This window comes from Amphiura filiformis, chromosome 13 (genome assembly GCF_039555335.1).
Source record: "Amphiura filiformis chromosome 13, Afil_fr2py, whole genome shotgun sequence".
Taxonomy (NCBI): Eukaryota; Metazoa; Echinodermata; class Ophiuroidea; order Amphilepidida; family Amphiuridae; genus Amphiura; species Amphiura filiformis.
This window is the reverse complement of record NC_092640.1, coordinates 6,423,350-6,447,258: the sequence shown is the minus strand read 5'-3', so window position 1 is coordinate 6,447,258 and position 23,909 is coordinate 6,423,350. Positions and strand designations below refer to the sequence as shown.

At 37.3% G+C, this 23,909-nt stretch overlaps 1 protein-coding gene across 1 annotated transcript; it reads left to right on the top strand.

The window, feature by feature from the left end:
• Positions 1 to 699: 699 nt before the first annotated feature.
• Positions 700 to 15,725, top strand: LOC140167180 (D-beta-hydroxybutyrate dehydrogenase-like). The gene is made up of 8 exons (XM_072190545.1): positions 700 to 896; positions 1,497 to 1,621; positions 4,914 to 5,036; positions 6,784 to 6,887; positions 10,267 to 10,339; positions 11,590 to 11,651; positions 14,703 to 14,747; positions 15,186 to 15,725. Exons 1-8 carry the CDS (start codon positions 721 to 723, stop codon positions 15,273 to 15,275), a joined length of 798 nt encoding a protein of 265 aa, XP_072046646.1. The 5' UTR covers positions 700 to 720; the 3' UTR covers positions 15,276 to 15,725.
• The last annotated feature ends 8,184 nt before the right edge of the window (positions 15,726 to 23,909 follow it).

Here is a 23,909-nt window from a genome sequence, read left to right as displayed (position 1 = left end):
TACATTTCATGATGAAATGTTTTTTGAAAATTTCCTTGTCATTTGTTTGCTGATGTTCTGATACCATTTTACAAGTGCGTACCCCTTGTAAAGATGCAAAACAAGATTTTAGATAAATAGCGCCATCATTCTTCAACTTTTCTTTAAAATTACTCAGTTTTACATACCATCAAACAACCGTGTATAAAAGCATAAATTCATGGATTACACGGCTTGGTAAAACAGAAACATCTCATTTCGATCTCAAATTTTGTGTAAAAATAGGTTTTTGTGACCAAGTTTTGTTTTATGCTAGAACCTTTGCGTGCGAAGCGCGCAAAAAAATCAATTTGAGGTGAATTTAAGGTGAATTTTGCTTAATCAAGGACCATTGTGCCGAAAACGCACAAAACTCTGCAATTTTACCCTATTTTGGTCCAAATCGTCATTGGGGGGGGGTTAAAAAGGAAGATACACATGGCATTTTATGGCCCCCTAATTTGGGGGCCCTGGGCCCAGGCATATCTGGCCAAATGGTAAATTCGGCACTGTCCTGACCCCACCACAATTTCCAAACTTCGGAAAATTACTCCTTATCGGGTCTCTCTTGGAGTTTCTCACCTAATTACCCCCTCTTTTGTTGTAAATTTGTCATCGATATTTTCGAATTGGTGGCAGTACATTCCCGTTACTTTCACAGTTTTCATCACAATTAGTTATTGTCAGACATCCTGATACAGCATGACTTCCACCAACCACGCCCTAACAGCACTAGTGACGGGATCAACACGATGCAATGGCATTGGATTGGGGATAGCAAAATGTTTGGCCAAAAATCACAACATGAACATCATACTGCATGGTACTAGAGATGGTGCGACGAAAGAAGTGGAGAAATGTCGAGGTGATTTTGCAAAGTAAGAATATTTCCATACTATTATCTTAAAACAATGCGGTGAATAAAAGTTGCAGAACTTGGCTTCAATCGTTTCTAGCTCTCTATTGTAGAGAGCAAGAATTACAGTCAATTAAAAATAATTAATAATCTACAAATCATTTCAGTGAATAAATCAGGTTTGTATAACAAGATTAAATGGTAATTTACTTGCTAATATTTCTTCCATCTCATCGGAGCAAGAACAAACTAAATCGGCCATGTCGTCATTCGTCAACTGGGCATGGCTGGAAGCATGTCAGAAAGTCTAGAGAAGCATGGGAAGCAATGGAGATCAGAAAGAGTGGGACAAAGTCACGTTATATGACCCACTTTTGAAGACTGGAAAAGAGACGACACACAACTGCAGTCTGTTTTCCGGGAAAGTGGACCAGCTGCTCAGATCTGATGAAGTCCTCCGATGAGATGGACAAAATATGAGTAAATGGAAACGTACTGGTTTTGTCAAGTAAAATGCCATTTGATCTATACTTAACGGGTATTACAGATAATATTTAATTAATTAATTTGAATCAATAAAAAAAATCACATCTTGTCATTGTATATATATATATATTTACAGAGAATATAACGTGTCGGTCCATTACATTCAGGCAGATTTGAGTACATCGTCCGGAGCACAGCAATTGTGTGAGCAAATAGATGTAATATATCCAGATGGGATCGATGTGTTGGTTAACAATGCAGGTGGGTCACGATTCATAATATTCTTTCCATATTTTTGATCAACAGCTAAAAAACCAAACGCAGTATTTAAATTCTAAAATACATAATGCCTCCTCTTGACAAGTTTTAATTAAAATAGTTGAGTAATAGACGGATAAAATACTAAATGTCAACTGGAAAGAGCAAGACATCCAACATTCGCATTTTCATTGAACTTGGCGAATCCAGGCAGTTGGACGGTAATGGTGATCTGTCTTAAAATGGAATACTTTGGCCACGTGTTAAGAGGAACTGGTAGTTCCCTTGCATTTCAAATGAAGGCAAAATTGAAGAATGAGAAAAAGAGGTAGACAGAAGAATAAGTGGTATGATAACATCACAGAGTGGATGGGCCTCGTAACTCATGATGATGCTGAGCTGAGACAAAAAACAAAAACAAATATCGGCGTAACATTACTGAAACGTGCTACGTTTGTCTCAACGAGAATACGCACAAAAACGTTGGATAAAACTGGCCTTATTATGCATTATAATCCAATAATTAATATCCGTGCACGAAAAGTAGATTGTCTCCATTCTTGCCATTTGACAAATCTCATAACAATATCTTCGTTTGCTTCCCTTAGGAAGGACAGCTTTTATGGTCTACTTAGCTCAGCAATGCTTTGCTGTCTTCGATAGGGCATTGTATCGGAGAGGTACCTGGCTTTTATCAAAGCCCAAACCCATAAAAGCCTGTAGCAAACTCTGTCAGGCTCCGCTCAATTGTACACTCCGCTCCAATACCACGCGTTGACCAAAATATCGATCGAATCAATTTTACGACCATGCTTGAATTAACAACCCCTTGAAACCTAATTACACCATTTTATGTAAACATACACTTCTAGTGCCCGTTTCTATTCATCGTTATGTATTCTTCTCCCGTGCATTATTTTCGCGAACTACCCTTCATAGCCCAAATTATATAAACATGCACGCTAAACAATGCATTATCTAAAACCCGCACGCTAAACAATAGATTCTAGATAATACGTGCACGCTCAAATACTATAAATACTATACTTTCACATAACTATATAGTAGAGTTAGGTGGCGCTTTCGACACAGAGGTCACATAACTATATAATTGTCTGTTCGATATATATACCATCAAAAAAGTACGAATATACATTCTGTGGTGTTAAAATGGTATAGTTACAAACGGTGTTCTATCTGAGACTATTATACCTGAAGAGATATGAAGCGAGCCACTCAAACCACTCGACCCGTGTCAGGTATAATAGTCTCATGTTCTATTTTGCAAATATCATTGTCATAAATTATGATTAATGACCTCAAATAAATCAAACATCAAATGAGAATAATCGAGCTTCTATTAATTAAAAAGGGCCAAAAACAGGTGGATCATAATTATACAAGATGACACCATTGCAAAATATTCAGCATTTTATAAATGAAATACATGTAGGCCTATATCTAAAATAACATGACCGGGCCCGGGAAACACACACTAGTGCATAATATCATGATCATGCTTTATACTACTGAACACATTGTAAAATCCCAATGTCGTGTGTTTTAATACAAGTAGATTTTAAAGTTCAAATTATAGAGCTATAAAGTCCAGTTGATATTGATATGTTTTTCTCTCATCTCAATTCACCGTAGTACTAGTCGGACATCTAAATCGATCGTTTCTAGGTGAACTGGTTCTGTGTTCGAAACCACGATATTAAATGATCACAACATAAAGTCAATTGGTTACAAACCATGCGTGAATAAGTTACTAAAGTATGACGTATGGCGCAATCGATACCATTGATACCGGTAGTTAACCTATACAGGGATTGATTTTCTTTACCAGTTAAATGCTACCTAGCTGGTCAATGGCCTGACGGTGTTTTTAAAATGTAAGATATTTTCCTAATATTAAAACTAATATAATGAATGCAGCAATTAATATTGCCTATTGTTTTAATACACCCAAAGTGTATGACGGATAATGTACTCGTGCAAATGCATTCGTCAAGATAATCGCACTTGCCATGGAGTTATTGCATTTAGCTCTCGAGCCTATCGGCTCTCGAGCTAAATGCAATAACTCCACGGCGCGTGCGATTATCTTGACGAATGCATTGCACTCAGTTCATTATCCTTATCATAAACACATTATTGACTATTGACCGCAAACACGAACCCAGACATACTTATTTAATTACCACTTGAGTAGTTGATGAGTGGGTCATTATGTACTTACTGAACACAAAGGAAATTGATTATGGTTTTACCATCGACCGTGTTTGTACATACTGCAGTTACTGTCCGTTTTCCTATACACAATACACAGTGCTCTCACCATTGACGCGTGACCTGTACAAATGATGTATGTTGGGAGAATGGACACTTGCCTAGTTAACATCACTGTGTGAAAAATAACCAGCCAATATTTTATTTATTCTCCAAAACTTCTAGCAAATATATTTCTCTAACATGACCTAAAATTACAGCTAGGTTAGATGTTCAGAAATGGTCGTACTTTTGTAAAATATGAGTGAGGGCAAGGCATAGCTAGCCAACTCCCCGTGTTAATTGAATGGAGATTTGACCGAAAATATTGGTATCGGACCGCTCACTTCTGAAGGATGCCACAAAAAACGGTAAAAGCTACATTTAAATTATTCTAAATAGGTTCTAGAAAATAAAGTTTTGTAACATGTCCTAAATTTTTAGCTAATTTAGGTGTTTGGAGAGGGTCGTACTTTTGTGTTTTAGGAAGGACATGTAAACGACAGATAACACCAAAAATATGAAGAAATTATTTCCAAACCGTGTTAAGTCAAAAATCATTATGTTGCTCATTTTCAAGAATGCTGGTTTACAAAAAGCACGACATTGTCTGATTTCGTGAACAAAGCCACACATAACATTGTTTCCTTTCGTTTCCTTTATAATCGGTTACCCAACTGAAGCTATGAATACCAGCTTTATTGCGATATCGCACATGAAAACAGTCACTTGTGCACAACCAGAGAAGATCCGATTTAATCAGTTGAGCTGTTTCAATGAGTGTTATCTTGGTTTAATAACTTTTAATGGGGTTAAGTCCTGCAAAGGTCGAGATGAATTCTACTGTAGACATGACTGCATCATGAATCCTGTTGCTCTGCTGAACGCTCCGATAGATATCAGCAAACTCGTATACTGTTCGCTTGTTCCTATCGAACGCTCTGGCGTACATGAACCATTATCGAAGACAGCAAAGCATTGCTGAGCTAAGTAGACCATAAAAGCTGTCCTCCTTTATTTTTAGGTGGTGGTCACCATAACCTTGTGGAAGATGTTCCACTTCAGGTATGGGAATCTGTTCTGACAACCAATTTGACTTCGCCATTCGTGCTAATAAAACACTTTATAACAGCTATGAAGAAAAGGGGTATGTAGCAAACAGGTGTATCAAAATGATTGGTACCGGGCTATATGACATTTTCTAAAATATATCCAAAATATAAAATTACTTATTAATATAATTTTTGTACTCTACATAGAAAGGAGCATATTGATCTAATAATCTGAAGATGATATGTTGATGCATCTGGGAGCATTGTAATTTAAACGAAGATCGACGTAATCATGGTTTTACTTATACAACACAAGATGAATAGGTTCACTGCTTGAACTATGTATTGAATATATGCTCTTCAATATCTCACCTCAGTCCACATAACATAAAATTGCTTTACACATGCTTTTAGAAAGATAGTTTCTGAAGTTCCTGTCTTACGACTCTGCCAGTGTGACGTGAAGCCCTATCTTGAATGAACTTAACACCTGTGATGAATCCATAACTGCCCATATCAAAGTTAAAGCATGTTTGCATGTGATACTCCTTGCTCTTGGAAACTGTCTTCTAAATCTTTTCTGCACTTCTCCATAGCTTCGGGTCAACCAGTAATACTTTACTAGTCTATAAATGCACGTATAAATACTGTGGAACCATTCCAATAACTTTTACCAGGTATAACCTAACCTACACTGTCTGCAGTCTATAGCCACACCATCTACTTAGTAATCTCAATGCATCTTATACTACAATTTAAATTACCGCCCTGGAAGGTGTTGATACACAAACTTCTTTCATCCCACCTAAATTATTCAAGTCAATAATATTACTTTCAACCAATAAATATTGATTAGCACTTATATATATTATGAATGAAGAAATAAGCAAGGAAAAATTAAACATTTCCATTATTTTCAACATATCATTCTCACAAGGTATTTGTCGTAAAGAGAGCTTAGAAAATGGTGCGCTGCTGATCCAGCGTTACGATGAAAAGTGTAAAAAGACCTACTTTCCTTTAGAATAAGAATTATGTAACTTCTGAGCAGAATGTGCCATCTTTATGATCTAAAATTCTTAGAGAAGATAAAACTACTATAATTACAAATATTTAAACAATTAACCCAAAACTGGTACAAAAAAATAGTAACAAAATTCGGCAAAAAATGAGAAGTCGTCGGTACCAATCATTTTGATACATCCTGTATATAGGCTATTCGACCGTCCCACCGATACACCAACGACTAACAACCTCTAACATAAAATATATTGGTCGCAGCAGTTTAATTATCTAAAGCTTTTTGTATCTTGTTGATGTCGCTGGTTTAAAAAATTTGTATTTTTGAAAGCAATACTAATGTGAACCTCCATCGATGTGAAGAAGCTTAAAATACACATCTAAATAAATCAAAATATAATAACGATCAATCACTCAATGATGCAGTCAATCAAGCAAGTAATCAACCAACCAATAAAGCAAGCAATGAAGCAATCACTGAAGCCCAAAATCCAAACAAAAATTCGATGCAACATGTCTTTGTTATTTAATCTAAATGTTCCTATTCTATTTCCAGTAATGGTTAACTTGTAGCAAATGTTTGATGACGTAAAATTAATAACATATATCCACCAGACGTTAGACGTAACATATTATCGATTTTACGTCATCAAAGGTTTGTTAGACGTGTTAGAAGTTAAACAGTTATACTGGTAATTGAATGGGAATAAATGGGAACACAAACTAGACACAAAAAGCAATATACAATGATTTCTACATACGATGAGTAGCGATACATGCAAAATTATTACTAATATAACCATTTAAATTTGATACTTTCAGGTTGGGGTCGCATAATCAACATTTCCTCGATGTTTGGAGTTAGAGCACATGCAAAATCCGCTGTGTATACTTCCTCAAAGCATGGACTTAATGGATTGACTAAGGTAAGTCGGGGGAGGGGGTTAACTAGTGCAAGGATCGCCTATCTGCAATAGATACACAACCTCGTTGAGGGAGTTACAGGGATTGCAAAGTCCGCTGTACACTGTTCCTCAAAACCCTGAATGGGTAAGGTGCATGTCAATTAATTGTAGTCATGATAGTGCAGGTAGGCCTTATCAGCAATAGCTGCTTTATAAACATTTGACCATTTCTGCGTGTTATATTGTACACTTATGACACGTAGCAGCTATTGCAGATGGGCCTTCCTGTTCTAACCCCTCGATGTATAGAAATCCTTGTTTAGTAAGATTTTTTTTATATAAACACAAAAAGAAAGTCCTCACTTATAACAACCCGCCATTAATATAAAGGATTCCTTTGATAGTTCTTGATCCAAGATCCGGCAATATCCAAGATCCTGTCTACCCAATTAAGAGAAAAACTTGGAAACCCCTGGTCTACCACAGTCTCAGTCCTAATCCTGAAGACTATGTTTTCACTCTCCTAGCTGCTATGCTTTTTTCCAAATGGCCTATGTTGACCGTAAGGTCCTCTGTTGGTGATCACTTGAGCAAGCTATCGGCTCCACTTGACAGTAAGATATTAAACACACCATGCTAGTCTAGTAAAATACTGCAGTTCGTTGATGGAGATATTTCAGTGTGTCACTCCTTTCAATCGACAAAACAATCGAGCAGTGCAAGCACTATTGGCTTTCACTACCGACTTGGGCGTATTTTCCTCTCTCCAACACGCAAGAACCGCTAACCAAACTTTGATGACTTCACACAATTATGGTTACTTTTGTACCACTACTGGCTAACATAAGTTTCACAGAGTTTCCTTTTATAACTCTAATCTGCTGCCTTTAATTATTCTCCAGGCCTCATGTATAATTTGTTACCATTCTATAATAATCTCTCACTAATTATGGCGTATTACAGCATTTTGCATTTCTAAAAATAGCTCGTTACCTCAACACAAACCAATCAGAATCATTCGCCTGTGTATAAGGTTACTGTAATAGCGCCACCACTCCATCCTGTGGAAATCATGAGCATTCTAGTGGTTTACATTATGTATGATTATTATGAATTTCTAGAATATTCCATGTTCAAATGGAGATAAATATCGAAACAAATGTCCGGTGACAAAACACATTTTACTGAATATTATGAAATATTTAGGGGCACATAACAATGCAATACTGCGAACACAGTAGATAATTACTGGGGTGGAATTTGATGGAGTTTGCGTATCAAAACAAAAGTGATTTTCAGAAAACATCCAGTGAAAATGCAGAGTAACTTACTGTGTGTGGAATGGGTATGCATGCGGAGTTAAGGATATTTGCTGCAAGAAACAATCCTCTGATTCTTCCCGAATTTGTGGATATCATTTGTTGATATACACTAAGCCAAAAAAGAAACTTATAATTTTTCACAAGGTCATATCTTAAAATCCTCTCCATAAAAATGAACAAAAATTGCACACAGGATTACTTCAATACTCAAACAGTTATCCAACTGACACAACAGCAAAATGCACTGACATGCAACACCTTCCTGGACCACATTCACAGCGCAACAGATTTCTTTGGCTGGGTTCCAATTATTCGCCTGTACATGAACAAAAATTACACACAGGATTACTTCAATACTCTACTCTAAACACATGTCAATAACCAAGCAGTTTTCCAACGGACACAACAGACTATGTTTTCACTCTCCTAGCTGCTATGCTTTTTTCCAAATGGTCTATGTTGACCGTAAGGTCCTCTGTTGGTGATCACTTGAGCAAGCTATCGGCTCCACTTGACAGTAAGATATTAAACACACCATGCTAGTCTAGTAAAATACTGCAGTTCGTTGATGGAGATATTTCAGTGTGTCACTCCTTTCAATCGACAAAACAATCGAGCAGTGCAAGCACTATTGGCTTTCACTACCGACTTGGGCGTATTTTCCTCTCTCCAACACGCAAGAACCGCTAACCAAACTTTGATGACTTCACACAATTATGGTTACTTTTGTACCACTACTGGCTAACATAAGTTTCACAGAGTTTCCTTTTATAACTCTAATCTGCTGCCTTTAATTATTCTCCAGGCCTCATGTATAATTTGTTACCATTCTATAATAATCTCTCACTAATTATGGCGTATTACAGCATTTTGCATTTCAAAAAATAGCTCGTTACCTCAACACAAACCAATCAGAATCATTCGCCTGTGTATAAGGTTACTGTAATAGCGCCACCACTCCATCCTGTGGAAATCATGAGCATTCTAGTGGTTTACATTATGTATGATTATTATGAATTTCTAGAATATTCCATGTTCAAATGGAGATAAATATCGAAACAAATGTCCGGTGACAAAACACATTTTACTGAATATTATGAAATATTTAGGGGCACATAACAATGCAATACTGCGAACACAGTAGATAATTACTGGGGTGGAATTTGATGGAGTTTGCGTATCAAAACAAAAGTGATTTTCAGAAAACATCCAGTGAAAATGCAGAGTAACTTACTGTGTGTGGAATGGGTATGCATGCGGAGTTAAGGATATTTGCTGCAAGAAACAATCCTCTGATTCTTCCCGAATTTGTGGATATCATTTGTTGATATACACTAAGCCAAAAAGAAACTTATAATTTTTCACAAGGTCATATCTTAAAATCCTCTCCATAAAAATGAACAAAAAGTGCACACAGGATTACTTCAATACTCAAACAGTTATCCAACTGACACAACAGCAAAATGCACTGACATGCAACACCTTCCTGGACCACATTCACAGCGCAACAGATTTCTTTGGCTGGGTTCCAATTATTCGCCTGTACATGAACAAAATTACACACAGGATTACTTCAATACTCTACTCTAAACACATGTCAATAACCAAGCAGTTTTCCAACTGACACAACAGTAAAATGCACTTACACGGAACAGCTTCCGGGATCACATTCAGGCGAATAATTGGAACCCAGCCAAAGAAATCTGTTGCGCTGTGAATGTGGTCCAAGAAGGTGTTTCATGTTAGTGCATTTTGCTGTTGTGTCAGTTGGACAACTGCATAGTTACTGACATGTATTTAGAGTACAGTATTGCGGCAATCTTGTGTGTAATTTTGGTTAATTTTGATAGACAGAATTTTAAGTTATGACCCTGTGAAAAATATAAGTTTCTTTTTTGGCTTAGTGTATTATAACGTGCATACTGTATACCAACTCACAGTGCCGTAATGGTCCACGGCGGGGGATGTGCGTAATGGTCCACGGCGGGGGATGTGTACATAACTTGAACATCATTACTCCTTCCAACCAAAACCACTGGCCCAATCATTGGTTTGTCGATCATATTTTACTTATACAGGCCGTGGGAAAAGAAACTGCTGGCACGGGGGTTACGTGTAATGCTGTATGCCCTGGATATGTCGAAACGGAACGTAAGTATTAGAATTGTTCAATAAAGTTCACATAGCTAAAACACAATATCGAAAGTAAGATATACCAATACCAACTTCCGGTATTTACCGGAAATCAAGTACAACTTCACCACAACCCTGATATAAAGCCTTCACAAAAAGTCACGCAGCCTCGTTATTAGTCGTATTCATAATAATTTGAACATAGAAAGATATCCGGGAAAGATATCCGGGAAAGATATCCACTGTCGTTCAATGTTAACAATACAACATTATTTTTAAAATAAAAATACCCGAATTTAAAAGATACAGTTATTTGTATTGATTTGAATTCAGCGCGAAGAATGTAGGGTTTTATATGCTAAAATCCTTACGTAAACTACTAACCTTTGATTTTCTTTGATTTTTTCTTTAAAACCACTACTGGTTTGTTAATGTTAAACAACATTGTACAAATGTGATATGAAAATGCGTCTAAATGAACTATCCTTTTCCTATGTTGAAATATTGTAAATAAATAAATATAATGGCTGTGTAATCTTTGTGAAGGCTTTGCTCATTTTCAGGCCAATAGGCTTATTCTGCCCTACCACAACAAAAGGAAGTAATGGACAGTTTTATGTTATTGAGATATGGGACAAAAACACAATTCGGAGCAATTTATTTAATATTTAAATAGATACCCAGCTAATTTGATGTTTAGGTACTGGTATTAGTTGTAATTAGTAAGATAGTAACAATTGACAAATTGGCATAAAATCATCGAAATTTGGCATCTGTCCATTACTAAGTTCCTTTTGTGGTGGTTTTTCTCAAGTTTTCGTTGAGTGTCCTATACTTCATGTGTATTAAATTAAGGAAACAAGTATTCGTCATGAGATTTTTTTTTTACTTTTCACAGACATAACTCAGCCATATTTTTTATTTAGCAGGAAGATACTTGTATTTAGACTTAATTTAATTCATAAAAAGCATTTTGAAAACAATGTCCATTACTACCTTTTGCCATGGTAGGGCAGTATTATAGTACGACTTTTACTGTTGCGACAAACGCAATGACAATTTTACCCGGTGTGACCAAATTGTGTCCCACTGACAAAATATCACGAAGAATATGACAGCCCGAACAAGGCTAACCATATCGAAGCGGAGAAACGGAAACCGCAGCAGAGAACAGCAAAATTATAATACCAATAGTATCAAAATATTTAATTTGAATTATAAAATTAACTATGTATATTTCACTTTATCTATTTCTCTGTTCTGTAAAGTGTATTTTAAAACACTGGAGGCAGTTGTAGAAAAAGATGGCGTCAGCAAAGAAGAAGCAAAGGTATAAATATGCAAGTTTATTTTTTATCCTCCTCATCATCGTCATCAACATCATCACCAATATCATAACAGGGAAGTCAGCTGTCCTGGTCAAATTGAAAAATAAGTACAGTAACCGCGATTTAAAATATGACTTCAATCACTCCACACAGGGAGTACGAACCGAATGGGTGACTCCATTTGATATTTACAATTAAGGTGATATTTTTCATAGGGGGTGTTTGGATTTCAGGATGGATTTCAACGGGAATAGCCCATAAGTGATAAACCTCAGATTGTTCACTTTTTTAGCTGGGACATGGATCAGCTCTATATATAAATCTAATTCCGCCACTCACCGTTGGGTCTTACGCAATGAGACAGCCATATTGCGCAATAGGCATAACAGGAATTTAATTTTTGAACTAAAGGAACTTATACGATGTCCTCATTCACAAACTGATACTATCTGTCCATCGTATAAGGTTATTGCCGTACGATAATGTGCTGAAGGAATATTACACAGTCAAGAATAGGCTCCGTCAGTCTCCCAAAACATCAAAACATCAAAAGCGTTGCACGTTTACTTACTTAAGACTGTCCTTTTTCATATAACGCAGACAAAGTAGGGCCAAGCTACCTAGAAATGGTCAAATTTTGGCAAGAAATATCTCTGTGTAATCCTATGTAAGTCCCATATCACATCGTTATCGGCAATCGATGTTTTTTTTTTCTGAAGTTTGGCTGGTACCCACCAGCGTCATGCATGTGACGTGACACAGCTAAAATAATCGACCGGAAATCGGGGATCATTAAAACGTCAACAACTTTCAAAACACAGAAAGCAGTAAACTTAATGGCGAGCGGTCCGAATTTTGAGACATACAAGTTTACGTGGTGAACTAAACTATAGGCATACCTTTCTGGCTGATTTACATTTGCGTGGTGCAACTATTATATTTTGTTCAGCTTATGTGGGGATCATGATATCCTATGGATGCATTTTTGTATTGTGCCGTTTTAAACGCCGGGAATATTACGGGAGTGTTCATAGATATTTTGGTGGTCGGGGTGGAAAATATGGGGGATCAAAAAAACATTTGGGTCCTTAAAATGTGGATAAAAAAAATCCACCCTTTTTCAGGGGGGGGGGCAATTTTTTTGTTTTGATGTCCGAGGTTCCCGGGGAGGCACTCCCACTTTGGAGGTGATACTTATGCAGGGCTGTTAAAAAACCCCTTTTCAGCATCGCTGTCACCCACTTATTTTGAAAAAACTAAGAAATTTGAAACCATTTAGAACAAGAAATTCGATGTTCGAGGTTTCTGTGGCGCTGTTCCGGCTCTCACCAAAAGGTTGCGTTTAAAAAAAGGTCATATTCTCACTCAATGACCCCATATTTTTTACATTTTGCTCTCACCGATTGCCCCTTACTGCGAAAGTGCCAGCCCTACACCTATATCCATTTCATATTGAAGTGCCCCCCGGCCGAGGTTCCAACTTTTCCACCCTCCCCCCTCCAACCAAAGTATTTAGGCACAACATTTTTGTTGGTCCTATAGCAGTATCGGTGCCCGAAGAGGTACCGATGACACTTTTTATCGTACCCTGAATATGATACATGAAAAACAATAATACTATGCAGCTCTTAATTATTACGCTTGATACAATTTATCATATCTCCCGGGAGCGATGTTAAGAGTCATCGGTACCTAACTGGGCACCGATATCGATAGTTCTATAGGACCAAATTGAACGTGGTGGCTTATGAACTCCCCCTAAGAGCTCTTATTTAAACACGCGCAAAGTGAGTTAAATACACTATTTGATAGGCCTATGTTTATGGATTCTTTTTCTCCCAGCCACATTTCCCTAACATAATATGAAATTTAAAAAAAGAAGGAATTTAATTAGGCAGAGGCGGGGCTCGAACCCACGCTGCACTGCGCCGCTATCACGTATACCATCGGACCAGCGCCTTAGACCGCTCGACCACGAAGGATAGTGTCATCGTGAAAATTGAAACATATAATATTAATAGATCGCAACTTCATTACTACATCATATTTTGGAATTTTATCTGCTTATAACATTAATGTGTATTATAATAAAGCTACTATTATTTATATTGTTGAATTCTCAAGCGCATAGAGACAATTAATACGAGGGTCCTATGAATAGGCCTACATACACAATACATAAAATCAATTTTGATATGGCGGCCACGTGCTCTGATGTGCATGTGGTTTCCCGCAAATAGCGGAAGTTGTATTACGAAGTGCATCCGAACTCCATTTTGAAGCAAATGCTTTTGACAAGGCATTGTATTGTTCCAGTTTGCATCCTAAATCCACATTAGACCCCTAATTTTATTTATGATAGATGTACAGTTAATATTCATATATTCCATTACCTATCTGATGTTACAGTTTTTACACAGAAAATATTTATTTGAAAAACCTGCCACTCGGCTTTTTCCGGAAAGGTCACAGGGTTCTGTGACCTGTGCAATAATTACAATTAAAATTTTTCTTATTCTAACAGCAAGCGTTTCTAAAATGCAGTATGGCGAAATGTGGTGTAGACCAAAACTGACTATAATGCGTCCACGTGATATGTTACCCACTTCGTATTACCATGGCCTGTTAACAATAATAAATTCAATGCAACACTTTTGCTTGTAAAATAAACAGAAAAGTAATATTTGACAGCTGAAAAAAAGGGTTGATGCCTGTTATGTCCAGTTTGTCACTAATATTCTTACTATAATTTTATGACAGAACTGGCTATGTCCAATGTCGGCCACTTTGCTCTCCACCCAATAAGTATAGACCCTAGCATCAACTTTGAAATAGTACTGTTAACAAATATCTTGAAAAGTATTGTTTATGCTAGATTTTCTGATTTTTCACCTGTGATCAAACTTTTAAACGCGTTTTCCTCAAAAAGTCAAATTTGGACATGGACAGTTCTGGCTTTCAGCCCTCGAAACAATTGCCCGCAGTAATTGTTTCATACCACTTTTTGTTCATTCTAATCTTAATGCATCTAACCTTACTGTGTTGTATTGCAGACATTTTTAATGAACCCTACCAAGAAACTCGTCACTCCAGAACAGGTAATGGTCGCAAGCAGACAAAAAGATAATCGAGAATTTAGTGTTTACATATCCATGCGTATTTTGCTTGCTCTTCTTCCGTTTGTGATTTTGTTGCTGTTGTTCGTGATAATGACAGATACCCCAAAATTGTGATAGAGGGCAATGTATGTGGGAAAAGACCACATGGAAGACCTCCCAAAAGATGGATCGACGCCTTAGGTCAAGGTCAAGGTTCGTGATAATATTGATGATGATGATGATGATGATGAAGAGCCTGATGGCGATGCTGACGACGATGACGACTACAACGACATTGAAGGTGATGAAGAAGAGATGATGATGACCTTGACGACGAAAATAATGATAATGGTTATGAAGATTACGAAAATCCAGCGATATAACTTCTACACTACACTAAATTTAACCCCTTCTTTTGTCCTTTTTTTTTCACCGAAGATTGGGGAAACCGTAAGTTTCCTGTGTTCCCGTGCTGCTGATAATACCACTGCTGCTGAATTCCTCATTGACGGGGCACATTCCGCTTAAGAAGAAATCACCCTTTGCCAGAACATACGGCGTTTTTAAGAAAACCAAAAGGGCCACAACAAAGGACATCTTATTGCCAAGATATCTTTACTCCATGATTCTCCCGTTATTACCCCTCAACAACCGCATATCACCGTAGGATTTGTTCTAATTTTAGCAGATAGATGGCTAGCCTATATAGCTTGCCAGGCTTACATCCCAGCAAACACAAAACGTTTTCGACATCATTCGCAAAATGTTATAAAAGGTTGCCAGAAAACGTTTAAATGTCGGGTTATATAAAGGGTATATTAAGAGTATAAAACGTTTTCATAACCTTCAAAAACATTTCTTGATAATTCACTGCTCAGCAAACAAAAATGTTTTATAGAAAACGTTTAAATGTCGGGTTATATAAAGGGTCTAAAAACGTTTTAATAACATTCCAAAAACATTCCTGAAAACTTGATACAAAACCCATTCTAAACAGAATGTTATTTTGGGGTTGAAAAAAAACATTATCATGACCTTTATATAACCCGACAATGTTATTAAAAAGTTTTTATCTAAACCAAAAGCCAAAATTTAACTTATTTAAAACGTTATTAAAACGTTTTTGTGTTTGCTGGGATTATCCATATTTATGGAACACTAGGAGCCAGAGGATGATTTAAGCACTTCCCACCACGCCACTGTGTTGACTTGCGGTTAGCACAGCTGTGTGAGTGAACATGACAACACTGCTCGCACATTGCATTGACGGCCATGGTTAAATTTGAATTTGGACTGATATATTTACAATAAAAACGCATTCACAATGCTGGTCGATTTCACATTTTATGTTACCTACAGAAGGTGTGAATTATCCTTCATGCATACATCACTTTAGATCTGAAATCGACTAAGTAATAATGACACACGCACAATTCTTAAACAACATCTTTTGCACAGAATTCAATGGGATTTGAAAAGTGAAGTGGCAGTTGAAACTCTGGTGATAACACGTTTGCAGTGCATGATGGGGCTTCCTTAAATCATCCTCTGACTAGGAGCCAAACAAGACGAAAATGCGTTCGTTACACATGTACAACATTGGGATAGTGCTACTGCAACAAAAAGTTCACTAAAAGGGTTATGATTGAGAGATTGCGATTTCGTTCGTCAACCCTAACTTCTAGACGTAAGTCACTTAAGGGGGGGATGTGAACGTTTGGACAGTATTTTGTGGGACATGAGAGCACATCAGACATATCGAATTGCATTCTGATTATGTAGAATGTCCTTCTGATATCAATTATTTTTGATTTTTTTAAAATTCGCGATATATTACACATTTAAAGGCAAATGATTAAAAATTTATATTTTTGATATTCAACAGTTCTCGAAGTAAACTTTACAAATCTAATAGTTAGGGGAAAAGTTCACTTTGGTGACCACTCTCTGGCTAGTAAGGTTTGACGATCTGGGGTTAAGGCGCCTTATCTTGGGTTTAGATGCCTTATCTGAGGTTTACGACCTTTATCTGGGGTTAACAACCCTTATCTAGAGTTAAGGCACCTTATGTGGGGTTTAGATGCCTTTTTGGGGGTTTATGTTCCTTATTTAGGGTTAAGGCGCCTTATTTGGGGCTTAGACTGCTTTATCTGGGGTCTACGTCGCTTATCTGGGGTTACGGCGCATCATTTGGGGTTTATATGCCTTATCTGGGTTTAGACTGCGATATGCTAAGGTTAAGGCATCTTAGCCACAGGTAAGGAACGTAAACCCAGGATAAGGCCGTCTAAACCACAGATAAGGCGCCTTAGCCCTAGATAAGGGATGTAAACCCAAGATAAGGCAGTTGAAACCCCATATAAGAGACATGAACCCCAGATAAGGCGGAAATGACACACTTATGCTTCTGCTCTCATTCAAAAATCACATTTACGCTCTACCAAATGGGGGCCATCTTGGATTTCTGGGCAAAAATTATTTTGACTTACCGGAAAAAGTGTCTTTGTACACGATTTTAGGTAATCTGGTTCAAAACTTTTTTTTTTCAAGATGGCGCCGGCGGCCACCATCTTGGATTTCTGGGTAAATATGAGTTCGTAATGTCAAAGTAATGTCAAATTTGAAATCCTTGTGGTCGACTTATCCAAAAAAGTGTCTTTGTACACGATTTAAGGTCCTCTTGTTCAAAACTAAATTTTTCAAGATGGTGCCGGCCACCATCTTGGATTTCTGGGTGAAAATGATGCCGTAATGTCAAACTAATGTCAGAATCGGAATCCTTGTACTCGACATATCCGAAAAAGTGTCTTTGTGCATGATTATAGGTGCTCTGGTTCAAAACTTAAATTTTCAAAATGGTGGTGGCGGCCATTTTGGATTTTGGCCTCTAGCGAAAAATGCTGGGATTTTCGCGAGGGACATGGTGGCTATTTTTTTTCTAAATGGTCCATAGAAGTCGAATCGATCGTCAAACCTTACTAGCCAGAGAGTGGTCACCAAAGTGAACTTTTTCCCCTAACTATAATGATATGTACTTTAATTGTATGTAGCTGGGATGAAAACCCAACGATCAAATTAATGAAAACTTTGATCTTTCGTTGGGGTTTTTTTTGTGTGTGTGTTTTTGGGAAAAAATCATATCTTCAATACGAAAGGTCAAACATTTTCATTTGATCGTTGGCTTTTTTTAATGCCAGCTGCATACACTTTAAGTGCAAATCATTAGATTTATAAAGTTTACTACGAGTGCAGTTAAATATCAAAAATTTTAATAATATCATAATTTATTTAATTATTTGATATCAGAAGGACATTCCTCGTATTCAGAATTCGGTCTGATGTGCTCTCATGTCCCACAAAAAATACTGCACAGACGTCAATACCACTAGAGCCCTTAAGTCACGTCACTTAAAGGCACATTATAAGTTTTGTTTTTACACGATAGTAAAACTTACATACCCTACAAAAATAAAGACTTTACGTGCTGTAGTTTTAACAAAATCCGAGATTTTGAATAAAATGAATGAATTAAATAAGAAAATCGAAATATTAGTCAGGGTTCAACTTCATTACATATTGATATCGTATGTTTGAGTATTCGTTAGCAATTGTAAGGGTGTAACCAGTCATGGTGCACCTTAAACGTGCGTCTAAATTCAACTCTTTTAAAACTCCTCTCAGCGTGAATAGGGTGTAAATACTAAATTAAACACTTTCAACACTAAATTAAAAAATTAAACGCTCTCATACACTAAATGATAAACAAATCATATTATTTGGGCATATAAAATAAGCGTATATAAAATGTATAAAACACACTAAATATTTTAGTGTTTAAGCACTATGTAGACATTTAGTTTATAAACATGTGTGTTTAATTTTTTTGAGATAAAATTTTGTATGCACTTTTGCCGAATTTTATACAATTAACCGATATCTTACAATGATGCCCTTTCGGATCAAAAGTTGCGGAATTTACAGAAATATTATCCCATTTTGAGAATTTTACGCTACTGTGCGGCATTTTATTGTGGATACCACCTGTGTGTACTATTACCTGTAGCTTTGCAGAGTATGTATGCGCACCGAGCTGCAGCTAGTTAAAAATATGACAATTCCAATTTCGAAATAAATACAATTAACTTTTTTTTTCTGATTAACATTTACAGAACAGAGAATATAAATTTATGAAATAGTAGGCATTTCATACTTTGCAGATTTCGTAGTATTATGTTTTTGCATTCATATGATAATACTGTTTAATCTAGCATTAGTGAAGTAGGCGAGTACTTTCATGAAGCTATTAAGGGGTGGTGCAATAATCATGTGTACCCCGGGGTGGTGTATTATTAGGGAGCATAGATTTTTTGACCGGCCAAAAAAAAGGGGGGGCAAGCATTTTTGGCAGGTCAAAAGGGGGTGCAGCTGTAATGATTTGAAACTAATTCACACAAGCAAAATGAACTCACTCAGAAATTTTCGTGACTCATCCGAGTTCACTTCTTCAGCTGTTGTGACTGCTGGGTGACGTTAGCTGTACTGGGATCACGTGATCGATCTTGGGACAGCTGATTTTTGGCAGGTTGAATAGGGGAAAGTGAAGACCTGAGCGCAAGAAGACTAAGTCCACTTTTAACGAAATTGAGTTACAGGTGGTTTTGAAGTTATTGGGTGAAGATAAAATTTTTGACAATTTTTTTTGACATTTGGGCCCTTCCCATAGGGGTCACGTGAGAGGTCAAGAGGGGTCAAAAATGAACAATTGTCCAATGTCGTCAAGAAACATGTCAAATTACTCGTCTCATCACAACGATAACGAAAATAAATAGTTTACCATACATTTTGAGCTCGGTTAATGAGTTAGAGGGTCACTTCCGGTTAAAGGTCAACTGAGGTTGAATTTTAAAACAACCTTCAAATTCAACAAACAAGGTGTCAAAAAAGGTGTCTTTGCAATATGGTTATATAGTTCCAACATCTGCATTCAGTTTTGAGCTTTTGTTTCAATACGAGCGCAAGAAGACCGTAAGTCCAAAAATGATAAATTGATCAATATCGATCAATATTACAGATATTTACTTGGTTGATATACAAAATGATTCTTCTTGTCTATACACGTGTACCTGAGAGGTATCAATATTATTGTTTTTGTGGTTTCCAAATTATCTTCTTTTAGAAAGTTTAAACGAAAAATGCCAAATATGGACTAACGGTCTTCTGGCGCTCAGGTCGTCAAGTGATTTTTGGCAAAAATGTTTTGGCAGCGATTTTATATTACACTCGCATTATAATGATAAGACTAATTTTAAGGTTCTATATTTGGAAAATATAAATCTTGAAGAGCTCTAATCTACATTCAGAGACCCCACCAATCAGATTAGGGAAGAAAGAGTGGGATTTTTTTAAAAGCCCGACATGCCCCAAGTCTCCGTGACGAGGTTGGAGTGGGATGTGATCAATGCAGAAAGTCCAGGTCAAGGGTCCCCTTTTCAGGTTCCTTAAGCCCCACATTTGCAATATGCTCCAGTTCATTGAGCCTCAAACTCTGACAATTGTAAAATTTGGAAAAATTTGGATATTTTTAGCTCCAAACCCTATTATTTGGCCGATTTTAGTTCACAGAGCCCCACGTTGAAATTTCGGAGCGATTGCCGAATAGGGTGCAACTCTACTAGTCTTATTACAAGACTGCCCTACCCCAACCCTAAACTCTAACCCTAAACTCCGTAAGCGAGGACTGGACTCAAGTCTAGCAAGTTGTACCCTATCAAGCCCCCATTTTGACCCAAAATTAGTTCTTAGTTCCCAAAGTTCGGCGCTCCGCGCCGCACACCCATACTTAAATTTTAGTTGAGTGTCCCCCCCCCCCCCCGGGGGTTAAAACTGAACAATTTTGGAAGTCGAAATTAAACTATAATGCGCTGCACTAGTGTCATCGCCCCGATATCTTCATGGCAGAAATCGCCATGGTAGGTTGAATCCACAGCCACGCATGGCCATTTTGTTCCGACCTTTAAGACGCATAATGAGCTGAGGGACATCCCGACTAGGGCTACTACGCCATGTGAGTGAGTGCTCACATCAGAAAATCAGAATATTTTTGTCAGTTTATGAGTTCAAAACGCACGCTTCTTTCTCAAGACGCAAGCTTCGGAATAATGTAACTTTTAATGGTTTCATGTGCGACTTTGTCGATATGCTTTCCTCATACGCGGATTCAAACAGTGATTTGTCATTCATTGGGGACTTTAACCTGCACTTCGATGAGCCTGATGAATCTTGTGTGAAACGCGTTAATGCTGTGTTATCCGACTTTCAACTCTTGCAACTTATAGATAAACCTACCCATATTAAAAATCATATTCTCGATTGGGCCGTAGTACGGAATGAAAGATCTCTTATAACTTTTAATGATGTTCGTATTTATCGTGGGATATCGGATCATTTTGCTATTTTAGGACAGATTATCATCTTAAGACCTGCTCCTGCTAAACGTGTTGTGACCTCACGAAATCTGAGGGCAATTGATACGGTCAACTGAAAGCGGACTTGTCTGTGCTGTCCCTTAGCATGAATAACTTGACTGTCGATAGTCTTCTTGATGCCTATAATGATACCCTCCGACTGACACTCGATCAGCATGCTCCGTTGACCACTCGCAGTGTTAAGGATAGACCATCCGCCCCCTGGCTCACCACAGAAGTCAGGAATGCGCGACGTAGGAGTCGACGTGCCGAACGACTCTGGCGCAAGACAAAACTGTCTCTTCACGAAGAGTTGTTTATTAATGCTAGGAACGATACTATCAAGCATGTTACTGCCGCGAAGAAAGACTACTATGGAAGTAAAATAGACTCTGTCGGTTTTTCCACCAAACAACTTTTCAATGTGTCAAATGAGCTTCTGGGCAAATCAAAATCTCGTGCCCTCCCATCTAATATTCCTGTAGATGAATTGCCAGACAAGTTTTGCCAATTCTTCTCTGAAAAAATAACAGGCCTAAGAGAGGAATTAGATTCTCGGCATTGCCAGCCTCCATGCTTTGCTATTTATGATGGTCCAGTGTTTGATCATTTTTCTCAGGTTTGTGAAGAGGATATTGTTGCCATGATGAAGGAAATGCCCAATAAGACCTGCATCCTGGACCCACTACCAACTGATCTTGTCAAACAATGTGCCGAGAGCCTGGTTCCTCTAATCACACGCATCATTAACGAGTCTCTTCTATTAGGTTTTGTTCCATCTAAACTTAAAGAGGCTGTTGTAGTTCCAATTCTTAAGAAACATGGACTTGACTGTAATAACCTAAAGAAATTCAGACCGGTATCCAATCTACCGTTTATCTCAAAACTTCTAGAAAGAGTGGTTCTTCGTCAATTGCAGCAACACCTTTTTGACAATAACCTACTGGAAATAAATCAATCTGCGTATAGGAAAGGTCATAGTGTTGAAACCGCAGTACTGAGTGAATGCTGCGTTTGATACGCTCGACCACTCAATTCTTCTTAGGCGCCTTGAAATCACTTTCGGTATCAGTGGCAATGTTCTTAAATGGTTTCATTCATATGTGTCACAAAGATTCCCATATGTCATTGTTAATGGTTCTACTTCGTGCCCACTTTTGTACGGGGTTCCACAGGGCTCTGTATTGGGGCCAGTTTTGTTTACATTATATTCCCAATCCCTCTCAGATGTCATCAATCTTCACAATTGCTCTTTCCATAAGTATGCCGATGATACCGTTGTATTTCAAAGTGGTCCTCTTGAGAAGTTTGAGGTAACTAAGATCGCAATTCGGAATGTATCAGTGACATTTTATGTTGGATGGACAGCAATAAGCTAATGCTAAATACTGATAAGACCGAGGTAATGATTGTGGGCACAACTTCGCGTGTTAAGCAGGTTGCGAGTAATTCCATCACAATTTTGAAATCTGATATCAAAATACAGGAGTCTGTTAAGTATCTTGGGGTGAGATTGGATCCATATCCATGTCCAGTCACATCAGTGAAGTTTGCCGTTCATCATTTTTGTCTTTAAGACGTATTGGGTGTATTCGGCCTTATCTGTCTGATAAAGCTACATCATGTCTTGTCAATTCAATTATTACACCACGTCTTGACTTCTGTAACTCGTCCTTGACTGGTATCACCACTGACCAACTTAACAGACTTCAAAGAATACAAAATTGCGCGGCCCGTTTAATTATGAAGAAAAGGAAGTATGAGCATATCACCCCCGTCATATATGAGCTTCACTGGCTGCCATTAGAATTTCGGATTCAGTATAAGTTAGCTGTTTTTGCTTTTCGGCACTTTGAAGATACTTTACCAACTTATCTGTCTGCTACGCTCTGCACGTACAAACCAGCTCGATCTCTTCGATCTTCTACTGAAAGATTATTGAAACATCCCCGTGTAAATCTAAAATCGGCTGGTGAACGCTCCTTTCATTTCGCTGCCCCGGCTGTTTGGAACTCGCTTCCAAACAGCCTCCGTAACACACATTCGCTTACTCAGTTCAAAAAGCAACTTAAAACTCATCTTTTTCTTCGTGCTTTTCCGGATTCACATATGTAACTTTTTTGTCTTTATTGTTTGTGCGCCTTGAGTTCTTTTGAAGATTGCGCGCCTACTAAGAACCCTCCATTATTATTATTATTATTATTATTAAGCTAACGACTATCATATCCGTTTAACAAAAATCTAACTCTTTTTTTATCGTTCATTAAAAAAAAGTTAGGTGTCTAGCATGTTTCGTTTTGTACCTTTACTCTGTTGAAATCCCGACATCTAAAAACCCAAGATGGTCGCCAATTAAATATGCAAATTAGGTAATTTTTGTATTTTTCGCTTTTATTTAACCAAAGTATTAATTAATTAGTTAATTAATTAATTAGTTCATTCATTCATTCATTCATTCATTCATCTATTTATTTATTTATTTATTTATTTGCATATCTGTCTTCCTGTCTGTCTTCCCGTCTGTCTATCTCCCTGTCTTCCATTCTTCTTTGTTCCATTTTTCCCTTCCCCTTGATTTTTTCTTTCTTTGATTCTTTTTTTCTTTGATTCTTTCTTTCTTTGATTCTTTCTTTGATTCTTTCTTTCTTTCTTTCTTTCTTTCTTTCTTTCTTTCTTTCTTTTTTTTTTCTTTCTTTCT

What these genes read in the sequence shown, in the direction of transcription:
- LOC140167180 (XM_072190545.1), top strand. Translation starts at nt 721, where the DNA reads ATGACTTCCACCAACCACGCCCTAACAGCACTAGTGACGGGATCAACA. An exon ending in TGGATATGTCGAAACGGAAC is followed by an intron (nt 10,340 to 11,589) that starts GTAAGTATTAGA and finishes TGTTCTGTAAAG; the next exon opens with TGTATTTTAAAACACTGGAG. An exon ending in TCAGCAAAGAAGAAGCAAAG is followed by an intron (nt 11,652 to 14,702) that starts GTATAAATATGC and finishes GTTGTATTGCAG; the next exon opens with ACATTTTTAATGAACCCTAC.